Source organism: Elgaria multicarinata, chromosome 1 (genome assembly GCF_023053635.1).
Source record: "Elgaria multicarinata webbii isolate HBS135686 ecotype San Diego chromosome 1, rElgMul1.1.pri, whole genome shotgun sequence".
Taxonomy (NCBI): domain Eukaryota; kingdom Metazoa; phylum Chordata; class Lepidosauria; order Squamata; family Anguidae; genus Elgaria; species Elgaria multicarinata.
The window spans coordinates 76,295,438-76,309,935 of NC_086171.1; the positions used below are offsets into that span (position 1 = coordinate 76,295,438).

The 14,498-nt window shown below is 43.9% G+C and overlaps 1 protein-coding gene across 5 annotated transcripts in view; it reads left to right on the plus strand.

Moving 5' to 3' along the window:
• TNS3 (tensin 3) overlaps positions 1-14,498 on the plus strand; it is a 315,310-nt gene that overhangs the window by 107,785 nt on the left and 193,027 nt on the right. For 2 of the 5 annotated variants that reach the window (XM_063130602.1, XM_063130620.1), the window contains exon 2: positions 4,186-4,230. The exons of the other annotated variants lie outside the window; for them this stretch is intronic. In XM_063130602.1, the coding sequence (XP_062986672.1) occupies positions 4,186-4,230 (45 nt within the window). The remainder of the gene's footprint in view (positions 1-4,185; positions 4,231-14,498) is intronic. 5 annotated transcript variants of the gene reach the window in all.

Sequence of the window (14,498 nt, forward strand, 5' to 3'; positions counted from 1 at the left end):
TTAAAAACATGCATTAGGAATTGCAGGATTACCCAGGACTGCCACCATTTCATGGCCTGTGTGGTGACGCGCTTCTCCATACATTGGCAAGACTCATTTGGCATGGTGAATAAAGTCTTCGGAATGCTTGAATTATTTTTGTATAAACAATTGTACTCCGGTCGTTATGATACCCAGGAATAATTAATGATTGATTTAGTAATTACGGTGTAGTAACCCTATGAAAGTGAACCTGCTTATCAAAGCTTTGAGTCTGGTATTAACTGAGTAGGAAGCCATGGGCAAGCAGCCAAAGCTAAAATGACCGCATTTACTTCCACCCAATGTCAAGGCGGTGTGTTGGTGTGTACGAGTGAATGTGTCTTGAGTATGTGCAGAATACCTTTTTCTAGCCACAGAGTTACCACAAGTTGTCCTCATACACTGGGGATTAAGGAACAAGCTCTCCAGAATGGATGGCTTAGCTTTTTCGGAGGTATTGTCCTCCCTGCCCTGCCCTGGCACCCTTCTTTTTAAAAATAGAAATGAGTCACTACTTGCTACTCATACAGGAGACACCGGGAAGCAACGAGCAAAGGAAAGCGCTTGATCATTATGAAACTCTGCTCTGAGAATAGAAATGATCTGATACAAAATTAAATTCATTTCTATTCTTATATATTTTATTCTCATTTTATTTTTATTATACTTATCACATTTTAGCTGCTTCAGTGGCATCCAAAATGCCATCCTATATACTTTCTAAGTGAAGGGGCATAATGCTGTCTATATAAATGAAGACACTTGACACAGGTTTCCTTGGCCTGGGGAAAAGTAGGTTTTGAAGATGGTAAGCTTGCTCTTGCATTGAAAGAAGCATGCAAGGGCAGATCCACACAGAGGCTTTGGGACGCCCTGAAGGCGCTTTAGGGCGCCCCGAAATCGCCTCCTTTTGTTGGCGAAAGAGCCACCCGGGCCGGAGAGCTCGGCGGAAGAAGCCGCCGCTGGCTTCTTCCGCCGAGCTCTATGACCCGGGTGGCTCTTTCACTGGCAAAAGGAGGCCGGCGGGTAGGTGGGCGGCAGCTGATTCCCCGGCGAAGCCGCCGGGCGCGGCAACTCTTCATCCCATCCCCGCGAGGGGCAATGCGGGGCCTCCTCCTCCTCCTCCGCCTCTTCTTGGAACGGTTAAGGTAGGGTGTACATCATCGATTTTGGGGTGCCCTAAAGCGCCTTCAGGGCATCCCGAAGCCTCTGTGTGGATCTGCCCCAAGTTAAACCAGCAGTGAATAATGTGTCTTAAGTTGGTAGGATACTGAGAAAATAAAGTCATTTCACAACCTAGTCTTTGGTTCTGGCACGGTGCAAGTGCCCAAGAGCCTGATGGGAAGTCCACAGTGTAAATCTCACCTCTGCCATGAACACACTAAGGCCTTAGCTATATCTAAGGTTTATCCCGGGATCATCCTGGGGTCATCCCTGTTCATGTAAATGACACACAGGATATCCCGGAAGCAGGCAGGGATGATCCCAGGATAAACCTTAGGTCTAGCTAAGGCCTAAGTGGCCTTAGCCCTGCCCACAGTATTCCCAGGCTGAAAGTTTTTCCAGTCTCTTAACCATGGTTAAGAGCACTATATAGGGCTTACATGTGCCTTTCCTTCTTGCGTTGACGCTTTCCTGCTCGATCCCCCTCCTTTTCCCCTTTCATATTTATTTATTTATTTATTTATTACATTTTTATACCTCCCAATAGCCGAAGCGCTCTGGGCAGTTCAGAAAAATTAAAACCATAATAAAACAACCAACAGGTTAAAAGCACAAATACAAAAAATACAGTATAAAAAGCACAACCAGGATAAAACCACGCAGCAAAATTGATATAAGATTAAAATACAAAGTTAAAACAGTAAAATTTAAATTTAAGTTAAAATTAAGTGTTAAAATACTGAGAGAATAAAAAGGTCTTCAGCTGGCGACGAACGGAGTACAGTGTAGGCGCCTGGCGGACCTCTCTGGGGAGCTCATTCCACAGCCGGGGTGCCACAGCGGAGAAACCCCTCCTCCTAGTAGCCACCTGCTTCACTTCCTTTGGCAGGGGCTCACGGAGAAGGGTCCCTGTAGATGATCTTAAGGTCCGGGCAGGTACATATGGGAGGAGGCGTTCCTTCAGATAACCTGGCCCCAAACCATTTAGGGCTTTAAATGCCAATACCAGCACTTTTGAATCGGGCCCGGACCTGGACTGGCAGCCCATGAAATTGTAAAAGGACTGGCGTGATACGATCTCGCCGGCCACAGTCCGAACTACGGTTCCTATTACACTGGCACCTGGTTAAACATGAATTGTAGTTAACTTGAGTTTGCAACCTATTTCCCACAAGCCTGTTTGCAGTGACAGCACCTTGTGGGGTGTGTAGCAGCTCCAGACATAGGAGATTTTAAAGCAGGAAACGGGTGTGTGCTCCTGCTCTAGACTGGGAGCATGTCCTGGATCAGGATCCCATGGCTGGTTTTTCACCAACATAAAAGTGGCCAGTTTTAAATGCACTTTTAAAAACATAGCTTTTGCTTTGGCTCACAAACTGATTAAGAGATCAGGAAGTGTTATGTTCCCACCGAGCAGCATCCCCCCATTTATTTATTTATTTTATTTATTTATTGCACTTATATACCGCCCCCATAGCCAGGGCCCTCTGGGCGGTTTACAGAAATTCTAAAATTGAGATAAAAACGAGTATACAAAATTTTAAATTCTAAAACATAGAACATACACACATAAAGCATTAAAAAACGTTAAAAAACCCTAAACATGTGGGTGATTAAGATGTGCCGCCATATGCCTGGGCAAAGAGGGAAGTCTTAACCTGGCGCCGGAAAGATAGCAGCGTTGGTGCCAGGCGAGCCTTGTCAGGGAGATCATTCCATTGTCTGAGGCCACCACTAAAAAGGCCCTGTCCCTCGTTGCCACACACCAAGCCTCTCTCGGAGTAGGCACCCGGAGGAGGACCTTAGATGTTGAACGTAGTGACCGGGTATATTCACGTCGGGAGAGGCGTTCTGTCACGTATTGTGGTCCCAAGCTGTGTAAGGCTTTATAGGTCAAAACCAGCACCTTGAATTGGGCTCGGAAACATACAGGCAGCCAGTGCAAGCAGACCAGAGCAGGTGTTATATGGTCAAACCTTCTGGTTCCCGAAAACAATCTGGCCGCTGCATTTTGCACGAGCTGCAGCTTCCGAACCGTCTTCAAAGGCAGCCCTACGTAGAGCGCATTGCAGTAATCTAACTTGGAAGTTACCAGAGCATGGACAACTGAAGCCAGGTTATCCCTGTCTAGATAGCGGCGTAGCTGGGCTACCTGAGCCTCAAGTGACAATGATGGATCTAAAAGAACCCCCAAGCTACGAACCTGCTCCTTCAGGGTGAGTGCAATCCCATCCAGAACCGGTAGAACACCCCCCCCCCCCATCCTGTCAGCGGAATCACCTACTAACAGCATCTCAGTCTTGTCTGTTACATTGGAAGCAAACGAGCCATGGGACCCTGATCTGGAACAGGGTTGAATCCAAAGCTGTGCAAATGTATTTCCCCTTACTTTCCTCCCCCTGTAACCCCCTGTATGCCCCCCAGAGGGTCCATTCCCCTGTAGATGACCAGCATTGGATCCAACCTGGGGGTGATGCATAGCAATTTAAAACAATGAACATAAAAAATAATAAGATCATTAAAACAGTAAAGCATTAGGACATTCAAATAACTAGAACTTTTAGACCATGCCATGACAGTTATGTTGGGTTAAACTGTACTGTTGATATGCTAACTATTATTATTGTATGTAATGCAGTGCACACCTGATTATGCTAGCAAACACTTAGCAGGATGAACACAGGGGGAAGATGTGGGTTGGTGTGTGAAGCAGCCACGCTTTTGGGCTCAGTGAATTGGAAAGTTTGTCCTGGCTTAAGGTTCTCTGACCTGCCTCCTGTGAGTCTAAAATACAATTGTTCAGCGTTGGAGGTGCTTTTTTTGAGGGTTGCCGAAGTTACTGTAAAGTCTCTGAAGGAGTTAAATGCTAATGTAATGACTCTATGTGTGGGGCACTCTGGCGTGGGGTGGGGGAGCTGCAGTTGTAACAAGGCATTTTTGGAATTTGCCCTGTCAGTTGGTAATATTTCACTAATTGAAGTAACCCTTTGTTTTGAACAGGCTGACAAGGTTTCATCTGGCGTTTTGGCTGGTGGACTAAATGAGGTATGTTAGTTCTTCGAGCAAATCTGTCCCATTTGCCAAATTTAGAAAAATCTGCTGAGGGTCGTGTTTTAAACTTGTGAGGCTGGGGTGGGGGAGGGGGGAGAAATAATTGCCTCTGTGAATCCTTGTGGTTTCTCTGGGGCTGTGGGTTGCATGCTCTATAAAATCAACAACTTCGCTTTTTCTCAAAGTGAAATGAACTTATCAAAGAGTTGCCCCACTGCCACTGTCTTGTTTGTGACTGAAGGGTTGGAGTTCGGTTTTGATGGGAAAATCCATAGGTCAGACATGTGTAATCATTGACGACACACATTGGATAATGACATGGGCAGGCAATGTGATCAGTTCACATGTTGTTTGTTTATTTATTCATTTGATTTGTACCTAACCATAATAATAATAATAATAATAATAATAATAATAATAATAATAATAATAATAAATGTATTTATTTCTTACCCTCCTCTCCCTCTGGATCGAGGCGGGGAACAACATTAAATACAATAATAATACATAAAACTAGTTAAAGGAGCATATAAAACCAATACAATATTAAAATAACAATCACAACATCTTAGAATTCTTAGGTTTATAATTCACCTGCGTAGGTCTGCTGGAAGAGACTAGTCTTTATGGCTGTCTTAAACTCAGAGAGAGTATTAAGGTGATGAATCTCCTCCGGCAGGCCATTCCACAGTCTGGGCGCAGCAGAAGAGAAGGTCCTCTGGGTAACAGTTGTCAGCCTAGTTGTGGCTGACTGGAGCAAACCCTTCCCAGAGGACCTGAGTGTGTGGGGCGGATTGTATGGAAGAAGGCGATCCCACAGGTAACCTGGACCCAAACCATGTAGGGCTTGATTAAGAACGGAACAATAACAGAATAAAAACAATGTCCAACCCAACTGACTTACTTACATTGCAAAGGCATGCTTAAATAAAAAGGCCTTTGCCTTCCAGCAGAAGGACGGCAGAGAGGGAGTGAACGTAGCCTCCCTCGGCAGGGAGTTTTACAGCCTCAGAGTGGCCACAGAGTAGGCCCTCCTAAGGAAGGAAGGGGGAGTAGTTCAGATCATACCAGGGGTGAGGAACCTCTGGCAACCTCCCCGCCTCCCCTTCTGTCCATCTTGCTTTCTCCCCCTGTCCAGATTGGAGAGGACAAGAGGATTCCTCTTTCTGCCTTGGTAGCCTCCAGACTGAGGGGGAGGAAGCTGGGGGAGGCAGGTGGGTCCAAGGATGGGCCTATGGAGGGAGTGCAAGCCTTTGCAGGCTGGATAGGCAACTTCTGTGGGCCAGGTTAGGCCCACAGGCCAGAGGTTGACCACCCATGCCTAGAGCCCAAGCCTCTGTGATCCTGGTGGACCGCTCATTTTGAACAAGGCCTATATATTGAACTGAGCATAAGCCAATAATACTGTGTTGGCCTACTGACACATTCCCATATGTGTGGAGACAAGGCAAAGGGTTCAAGCTCTGGATTGTTCATCCCTGAACAACCCAGAGTTCTAGGTTTGGATGTCATGATAAACCACCCAGGGATGGAGTGACCCTGGCTTTGTTTGTTTCTATTGCAGCGGGCGCAGCCAAGTGGTTGGTGACCAGCATGTTCATTTGCTCCTTTTTCATTTACACAGTTAACAAACTGTGGGTGGTTGATGACGTACGAACTGGGTCATTGTGTCCTTTAAAAATATCCTGGTTTAAAATTATATTTGGAAACAATGCAAACAAACACATTAAAGCCTACACTTATAATCTCTTAATACTGAAATCATAATCTCTTCAACTGAAGCCACAATTCAACTCTGAGTTAAGTGCACTTAAGCCTATTGATTCCTGTAGCTTTAAGCACATATAATTCTGCTGGATAGTGGCCATTGTATTAAAACCTCCTCCTCTATTTTAAAGAATATACCGGGGGCAAAAATGAATGATTTTTTATATAAATATGACACTGTGGCCCAGTTCAAATATAATGATCTCAGCTTAACCAGTTATGGTTAATTGAACCAAAAATGATGAATCCACATTCCTGCACAACCCCTCTACACCCCTCCCGTGCCCCCGTTACACACCCAACTTCAATGAAATGATCATGGCTTGTTAAACCGTAGTTTCCCATGACACCTGAACTTGAAAACTCTGGTTTGACTGTTGCTTAAATACCAAGATTTCAAGCCAAGATCTGATCTTGATGCAAAAATGGGTGATGCATCTTGATGCAAAATATTTCTTTTCATCCATATTGTCAAGCTGGCCTTATTGTAGAGTGGGTTGAGTGACTACTCCAGGTACTGAAGGCTAGGCTCCTATGGGGACTTCACCCCATGTGGTTGCTGAGGCCTCTTCCCAGACTCTGAGAAGGGGAGGGACCATGCTCCAGTCCAGCCAATCAGGAACCGACCTGTTTCCACTTCCTCCACTAGCGGAGCAGAGCCTTTCCCCTTCCCAGAGCAGTGGGAGAGGTCTCATTCAGTACAAACTGATGCCTGTCTACTCAGACGTAAGTCACACTGTGTTTCTGTGGCTCTTACTTTCAGGTATATGTGTGCCTTGAATTGTGGCCACATTTAACTGAAGAGCAGTAGGCAGCATGGAGGAGCAGCCAGGTCAGTGCTAACATGGAGGGGTGGGGGAGTCTGTATAAGTGAGACAGAGGGAGGGGCAGACAGAATTTTTATTTATTTATTTACAATATTTATATGCCGCTCCCCATTGAAAATTTCGGAGCAGTATACAAGATAAAATAAAATAAAAGAATAAAACACTTTAAAATAGATTTTAAAAGGAGAATGGTGGGGTGTGTGTTTGTGTGTGTGTGTGGCAGAGGGAGTGTGTGTGTATGAGGACTGGAATTGGAGGGGGGGCTCTTATTAACAATGACTTGTAACTGTACCATCTCAACATTTAAGGGGCCAAATGAGTCCATTTGAACGAAAAATCTATTCTGAATGACAAATATATATTTACAGTCTTCTAAACTTAGCACACTATATTGTTCATGAAAGTGTTTCAGGGTAACAATGTATGAAACGTCATAGATTTGTGTTCCAGGTCACTTAACTAGCCAGAAGGAACCCACCTCATTTGTGACACTGTGATAACAGTCTAAGAAATTGGGTGGGCAAAACTGGGTGAAAAGGGAACTTTAGGGATAAATACGGCAAGTCACAAAAGAGGAGAGATGAAACAAGCATGAATAGGTAATTTTGTTCACGATCGTAGACGAGATCATGCACGCAAGCGTTGTCTTAGTGATTGCCATACTACCAAAAGAGAAGAATGATTGTCCAAAGTGCAGGAACGAGTGTGTACACGCACCATTCCCCACATCAGGTGGCTATAAATCTTCACCATGGCCACTTCATCCTTAAAGTACTCAAATACCCTTTATGTACCACTATGCAGGATGTACCAATACAGGCACCCTTCTCACATCATTTTGTGATTCACACAAATCCCCAATAATCTTATCAAATTGTACAGTCCAGACTTAGAAAACTTTAAATTGTTTTCGATGTAGTGAAGAGGTATTAATGGTAGTTGCACTAAAGGAACGACATTTCTTGAAATTGAAATAATCTGTGGGAGAATGATCTGTGGCCACATCCGTGCACCATTCTTCTCTTTTAGCTGTATGACAATTGTTAATATGACACTTATCTTCCTAGTCTTGTCTTCTTCTGCTTTTTACATCTCTCCACTTCCATAACTTTCTCAGTTTATTCCAAGTTTCTTTTCTACCATTTTTCTCTATTTCACTGTCTTCTACCTTAATGGTCTGTGTGGTTTACATAATGTTTAGACACTTAAAAACAATATAAAAAAAATTAAAAACCACAAAAACATACAATATACACAAACATTTAAAACTACTATAACAACTTTAAAACTATGAACCTTAAAAAACAGACCCAGGCTCATTTCATATTGATAAATGCCTGGGAGAAGAGAAAAGTCTTGACTTGGTGCCGAAAAGATAGCAATGTCGGCGCCAGGCGGGCCTCGTCAGGGAGATTGTTCCACAATTGGGGGGCCACCACAGAAAAGGCCCTCTCTCTTGTTGCTGTCCTCTGAGCTTTCCTCGGAGTAGGCACCCATAGGAGGACCTTAGATGTTGAACGTAGTGTTCGGGTAGGTTCATGTCGGGAGAGGTGTTCCGTCAGGTATTGCGGTCCCGAGCCGTGTAAGGCTATAGGTTATAGCTTTGACATGACTGCCCATAAAGATGGCTATTATGGGGAAAGCTTTTATACCCAACGGTAGTTTGATTGTCCATCTCATTCTGCCAAGGCATAACAAGGGGTTTATTGCATATCGGGTGCAGATTTGTGATGAAATTTTTCCATAGCCACCATATGGTGGGGAAAAAGAAGGGGTGGGAATTGTGAATGAGGAGCCATAGATTTTTCATAGAACACTTAGGGCGCAATCCTTTGCATGTTTAGGTAGAAAAAAGTCTTACAAGTTCCAGCATTCCTCAACCAGCTCTCTAATTGTTGTTTGAATGGACTCGGCTCCTGGTCTTTCTGCTAATCCGCAAAAGAGCAAGGATTGTACAAGATGTTATATGTGATTACATTTTCCATTAGTGCATTGAGGTCTTAGTTCAATGTGATTGTCATGCTGGCAGGACAGGAATCGCTGGCGAGTACCAGTGAAGCCACATGGAGATTTAAATGTGACATTGGGTAGGTGGTGTAAAAACAAAATAAGCAAAGCAAAATGACACCTGAACTATGTGTGGCTGGTTACAGGTTTAAACTGGGACCATACCTGCTGCGGTGGCTGCCCAGACCACAAATCCCAGGTGTGCTTAAGGCTGCACATATAGGCAAGAAAGTGGCTGTGTGGGGTGATGCTTGGGCAAGTTCTCTTTCTTTTCTTTTCTTTCTAACCCAACCAGTGTCATACTTAAAGCAGACTTTGTTATCAGTGTTCTGTGCTCAATTGCCTGGGACCAGATTTGATTTAATCTGGGGAAACGGCTGCATTCCTTGCTTGAGGAAAGACGTTTGTTTGACGAAACCACAAATCAGGAGGATTTATTTGTGAGAACCAGGCGGGGTGTCGCTATCCCTCTGGTGCCGCATTTTTGTGAAATGAATGGTGGGATGTGTTGGAGAGGCATGATCCAAGTTCCAGAGAGTTTGTAATCCATGTTAGCTGGACAAAGGGCTCGGGACTGAAATGGCCGCGGGAGATGGACAGTGGTTGGGTGTGGGTGAAGGATGTGAGAATTAGGTGGCAGTGAAGGAGCAAGTAGGTGAGATGGTGGTTCAAGAAAGACTCTGCTAAAGATATGTGCCTTGAAGAGAGGCTTCATCTAACCAAGAGCCTTTCTACGCAAGGCTTTTATTGTGTGTTTGTGATTGTTGACTCATCATGGTAGTTTGCGGGTCCGTTACATGATGTCATCTTCCTACAGGGCTTCTTCTCTGCTTTGCAACCATTATCGTGCTTTCCCCCTACCCCCTAATGAGCAAAGTCTGGTATTATTTAGAAATAGCGGAATGAGAATCTTGTGTAATTGTGCAGTTCTGCTACAGCACAGCACCATCTAGTCTTTGTACAATGAAACATATAGAAGGGCAGAGAAAGACCCCCTGTCCCCTGGAAAAAAAAAGTATGTATAAAGGAGCTGAACTTAATTATGCAAAGAATCTGGAAGCAGAAACCTTGTTAAAGGTGAGGGATAAAAGACTCATGTAGAAATGCCCCAGATCTCTGATAGTGAGCATTTTATTTTAATAATCTTATTTTAATAATGTAAAATGTATTTTAATAATGTATTAGTTTTTATACATTTTAATCCATTTTATGTATTTTACTGTATTTCATAGTATTTTTATATTTAATGTTGTTCCCTGCCTCAGTCTTAAGGGAGAGATGGGTAAGAAGAAATAATAATAATTAATAATAATAATAATAATAATAATAATAACAACAACAACAACAACAACTAAACTCTCCAGTATTGCAAGAAGGACCAAAAGGCAACAGGAGATGAAATGGTTGTCAATTATCTATATAAATGTGCTATGGTATCATCTGTTAGTAAGGGGTCTTTGTCCTCATACCTGTAGGAATTCACCTTTGTGTATACACACTAGCCACAGCCTTTATTGTTGCTTCGGATGTCCCCATGCAAGTGGTTGTAATGCAGCCTGCTTATGTTTGAGGTTAGCCAGCCAGTGTGTGCATTTTGTATTTCATTTCATTTCATTATTATTTCATTATTATATTCCTCTACTTCCCCAGAGCCGAAGCTCTCTGGGCGGTTCACAAAAATATTATATTGCCAAACCTTTTAACAGAGACTTCTTTAACAGGGTGATTTATCACTATTCAACTACCCAGAGCTTTTAGATTTTTCCAAATGACAAAGAAGAAAATAAATTGTCTTTGATCCTGCAGGGTGGGGTTAGCTTCCGACAGCAGCGTTTTATGGAAGGTTAACCTTAAAGACCCCAGAGGGTAAAAAGCTTTAACAAGCATGTAAAAAACATTTTTGCAAGGGCTTTTTTTTCCCCTGGTAAGGAAGATGTGCTCAAAGAATTTCAAAGACATAATTGGTTTTGAAATTGGCCAAAGATTTGTAGAAGCTTTTAAGGTCATGTAGGGAGAAAAGTCAAATCTGTTCTAACAGCAATTTGAGCAAAGTTACTGATATTAACTCAGAGTGGCTACAGACGTGATGGTGTTGCGAGCAGAAAAAGAAGTACAAGTGCCTCTGATCGAGGCCTGGCCCAAGGCAGGTAGCTGCTTGAAGTGGGGGTCCCGCTGCCACCTCTTCTCCCTCCTGATCTGCGTGCCTGCCTGCCTGCTGCCAGCTAGCTTACTTTTCCTGACCCGGATACATGCCCCTGCCTTGCCAGTGCCCTTGAGGTGTTTCTGCCTTTAGGAGCTACGTGGTGCCTGTGTATCTGGCTAAGTATCGTGAGAGATCCTGAAACTTCTTTACAAGCAGCGGAAACACGTTACAAGCAGCATGCTGGTGAGACGGGCACGTGTATCCATGACAGGAAAAGTAAGCTGGTGTCGTGTATTTCAGAAAGCTCCTGCTTTCGATGGGAGACAAATGACGAGGCCTGCTAGGTAATCCACAAAGCTTTTATTAAGCAGCAAACATCTCTTCTACCTGAAGAGAGTCTAATCTCTTGGAAACTTCCCCCTAGGCAAAACTATGCAAACTAGGCGAGACAATTGTCCGACCAAAGAGAACAGGAAGCCTTTTCCCATACATCCATAACTTCAGAGAGCCTGGTGTGGAGGAAATTTCTGGCATAATGCTAGGCGGACCGACTTTCTCACGCCTTCCTTCCGCTCTGTGTGTTTTAGCTTCTGGCAGACCCTAGCATCAGCCAGCTTGTCGGGGCGCTCTCCTCCGGAAGAAAGCTCACTTCCCATTGAGTGTGTAGGATTTGGCCTTGAGGAGATAAGCTCTGGAGAGGGCTGACTCCCAGCTGGTGAATCACCTGTGAGAGCTTCCTCCTCCACTGGTACAGTTTGGCTGGTGTCTGGTGCTGCCTCCTCTAGGTCCGAATCTGATTGATTATCTGAAACACCTTCTCCCAAAAGAGGGGCAGTAGGGTTAGACATGACAGCCAGCCAGCAACCAGCATGTTGAGGCCAGCTGGGTGGGGAGGTGCATGGACAGGAAGTTCACAGGTGAGTGAGTGGCTGCTTCTTGGTTCTGACAGCTGCCTGCATGGCCGGCCATGCAGACAGTCAGCAGAATCAAGAAGGGGCAGACCATTTGGAGGGGGAGAGTGCTGCTTTTCCCATACTCCGCCACTTGCTGCACCCACTTCCTCCAACTTCATGGTAGGGGCGGCCCTGCTTGCATCTCCTGATCTTCTGCAACATTGTTTTCTCTGAAAACTGGGGAGGGGGTCTTCTCCCAACCTATATAAAGAGGCTGTAGCTCACTGTTAGAGCATCTGCTTTGTGTGCAGAAGTTTTCAGGTTCAATCCCTGGTCTCTCCTAGTAGGATCAGGAAAGAATCATGCCTGACTGTCAGTCAGTGTTGACAATACTGGGCTAGGTGGGCCAATGGTCTGATAAGGCAGCTTCCTCTGTTCCTATGATATCCTATGTTATCATATCCTATGATATCCTATGTTCCTATGTTTCCCAGGCAGAGGATGTGTAGAAGTTGCATTATGAATGAGCCTGTGTTTGCTTTGCTACATGTACATCTCTTGCTCTGTGCTGATGGGTCTCAGATGCCAAATCCTGAAAGTCAGTTGGGACTTAAAATACATTTCTTTGCTTGGCCATTTGTGGCGGAAAAGAATTGTAGCTTTAGAAATATTTGTTCTTTTTTATTTTTTTTTTATTTATTTATTTATTTATTACATTTTTATACCGCCCAATAGCCGAAGCTCTCTGGGCGGTTCACAAAAATTAAAACCACAGTAAAACACCCAAAAGGTTAAAACACAATTACGAAATACAGTATAAAAAGCGCAACCAGGATAAAACCACACAGCAAAGTTGATATAGGATTAAAATACAGAGTTAAAACAGTAAAATTTAAATTTAAGTTAAAATTAAGTGTTAAAATACTGAGTGAATAAAAAGGTCTTCAGCTGGCGACGAAAGGAGTACAGTGTAGGCGCCAGGCGGACCTCTCTGGGGAGCTCGTTCCACAACCGGGGTGCCACAGCGGAGAAAGCCCTCCTCCTAGTAGCCATATGGCTCCTAGTAGCCATTTTTTCCTTTGTGCCATAAGCACAGGCACTTTAAGCTCACTGACCAACTCTTCCCTTTTGGCTAGGATCAAGTTGAGTATGTGTTGAACCCCATGTTTCATTCCGTGCCTTAAGAGTGTAAGAAGAGCCCTGCTGTATCAGGTCAAGGGTCCATCTCGTCCAGCATTCTGTTCATACAGTGTCCAACCAGCTGTCGACCAGGGACTCACAAGCAAGACACGGTGCAATAGTACCCTCCCATCTATGTTCCCCAGCAACTGGTACATATAGGCTTTTACTGCCTCTGATACTGCAGGTAGCACATAGCCAACAGGACTAATAGCCATTGATAGCCTCCTCCTCCAGGAATTTATCCAAGCCCTCTTTAAAGCCATCCAAATTGGTGGCCATCACTGCATCTTGTGGTAGCAAATTCCATAGTTTAACTATGTCCTGTGTGAAAAAGTCCTTCCTTTTAACTGTCCTGCGCCTCCCACCAATCATTTTCATAGGTTGACCCCAGGTTCTAATATTATTGGAGAAAAAATGTCTCCCTATCCACACCATGCATAATTTTGTACACCTCTGTCATGTCTCCTCCCCTCTTTTCCAAGCCAAACCATCCCAGCTGTTGTAACCTTCTCTCATAGGGGAATTGCTCCAGCCCCTTGATCATTTCAGTTGCCCTTTTGTGCACTGAAAGAGGAAGTTGTCAATAAGGCATGTCAAGAATTGTTTTGAGATTCCATATTTAGTGGCATTTGTCTCCCAGAAGGATTCTCTCTAACATTTGTAAATTGTTTCAAGAAAGCATCATCAACTTAAAACATCATCAACTTCCTCACCTTGGGTTGGTGGGTCTGTAGTAGCCTCTGACTGCAATGTTACTTTTATTAATTTTTCCAATTAGTTTTACCTAGATGCTCTCCACTGGGCTACCTTGCTCACTCTCTTGAATTTCTGTGCAGATGCACACATTTTTGACAGGTAATGCTACTCCCCCTCCCTTACTGTTCCACTTATTCTTTTTGAACAAGTGATACCTTTCAATTGCTACATTTCAATTATGGTAGTGATCCCTCCATCTCTCATTCCTACCTATCATGTCACATTTGTCTTCCTGTGATAGGAATTCAAGCTCATCTTATTTATTTCCCATACTCTACACATTAGTATATTGCAAGCCTCGGGTTTTCTGCTCCAATGTCTCTCCTGCTGTTTCTTTGTGGTGTTTGCTAGGCACCCAGTTTCCTACCTTTAGTGTTTACATTTGAATTCAACCTTCGGGCCATAAAAATATTCTCAAAGTTCGGGAGGAATCAGATTTAAGATTGGAAAAATGGGAAACTGAGAGAAACCGAAATTGACAGATTCGTCCATTCCTAGCTGCTATGGCGTTGCTGTTGTTTTGCTACCGCTTTGCCTCTTTGCTTACAGCTCAGATAATAATTGCACATTTTTATGCGTATCTCCTTAAACGTTTTAGCTATACTTTCAAATCACACTTCCCATTTTGGCCCTCTATCAAAATGAGTAGTCACTTGAAGTAATCTTTTTGATCTTGGAGGAGGAGCG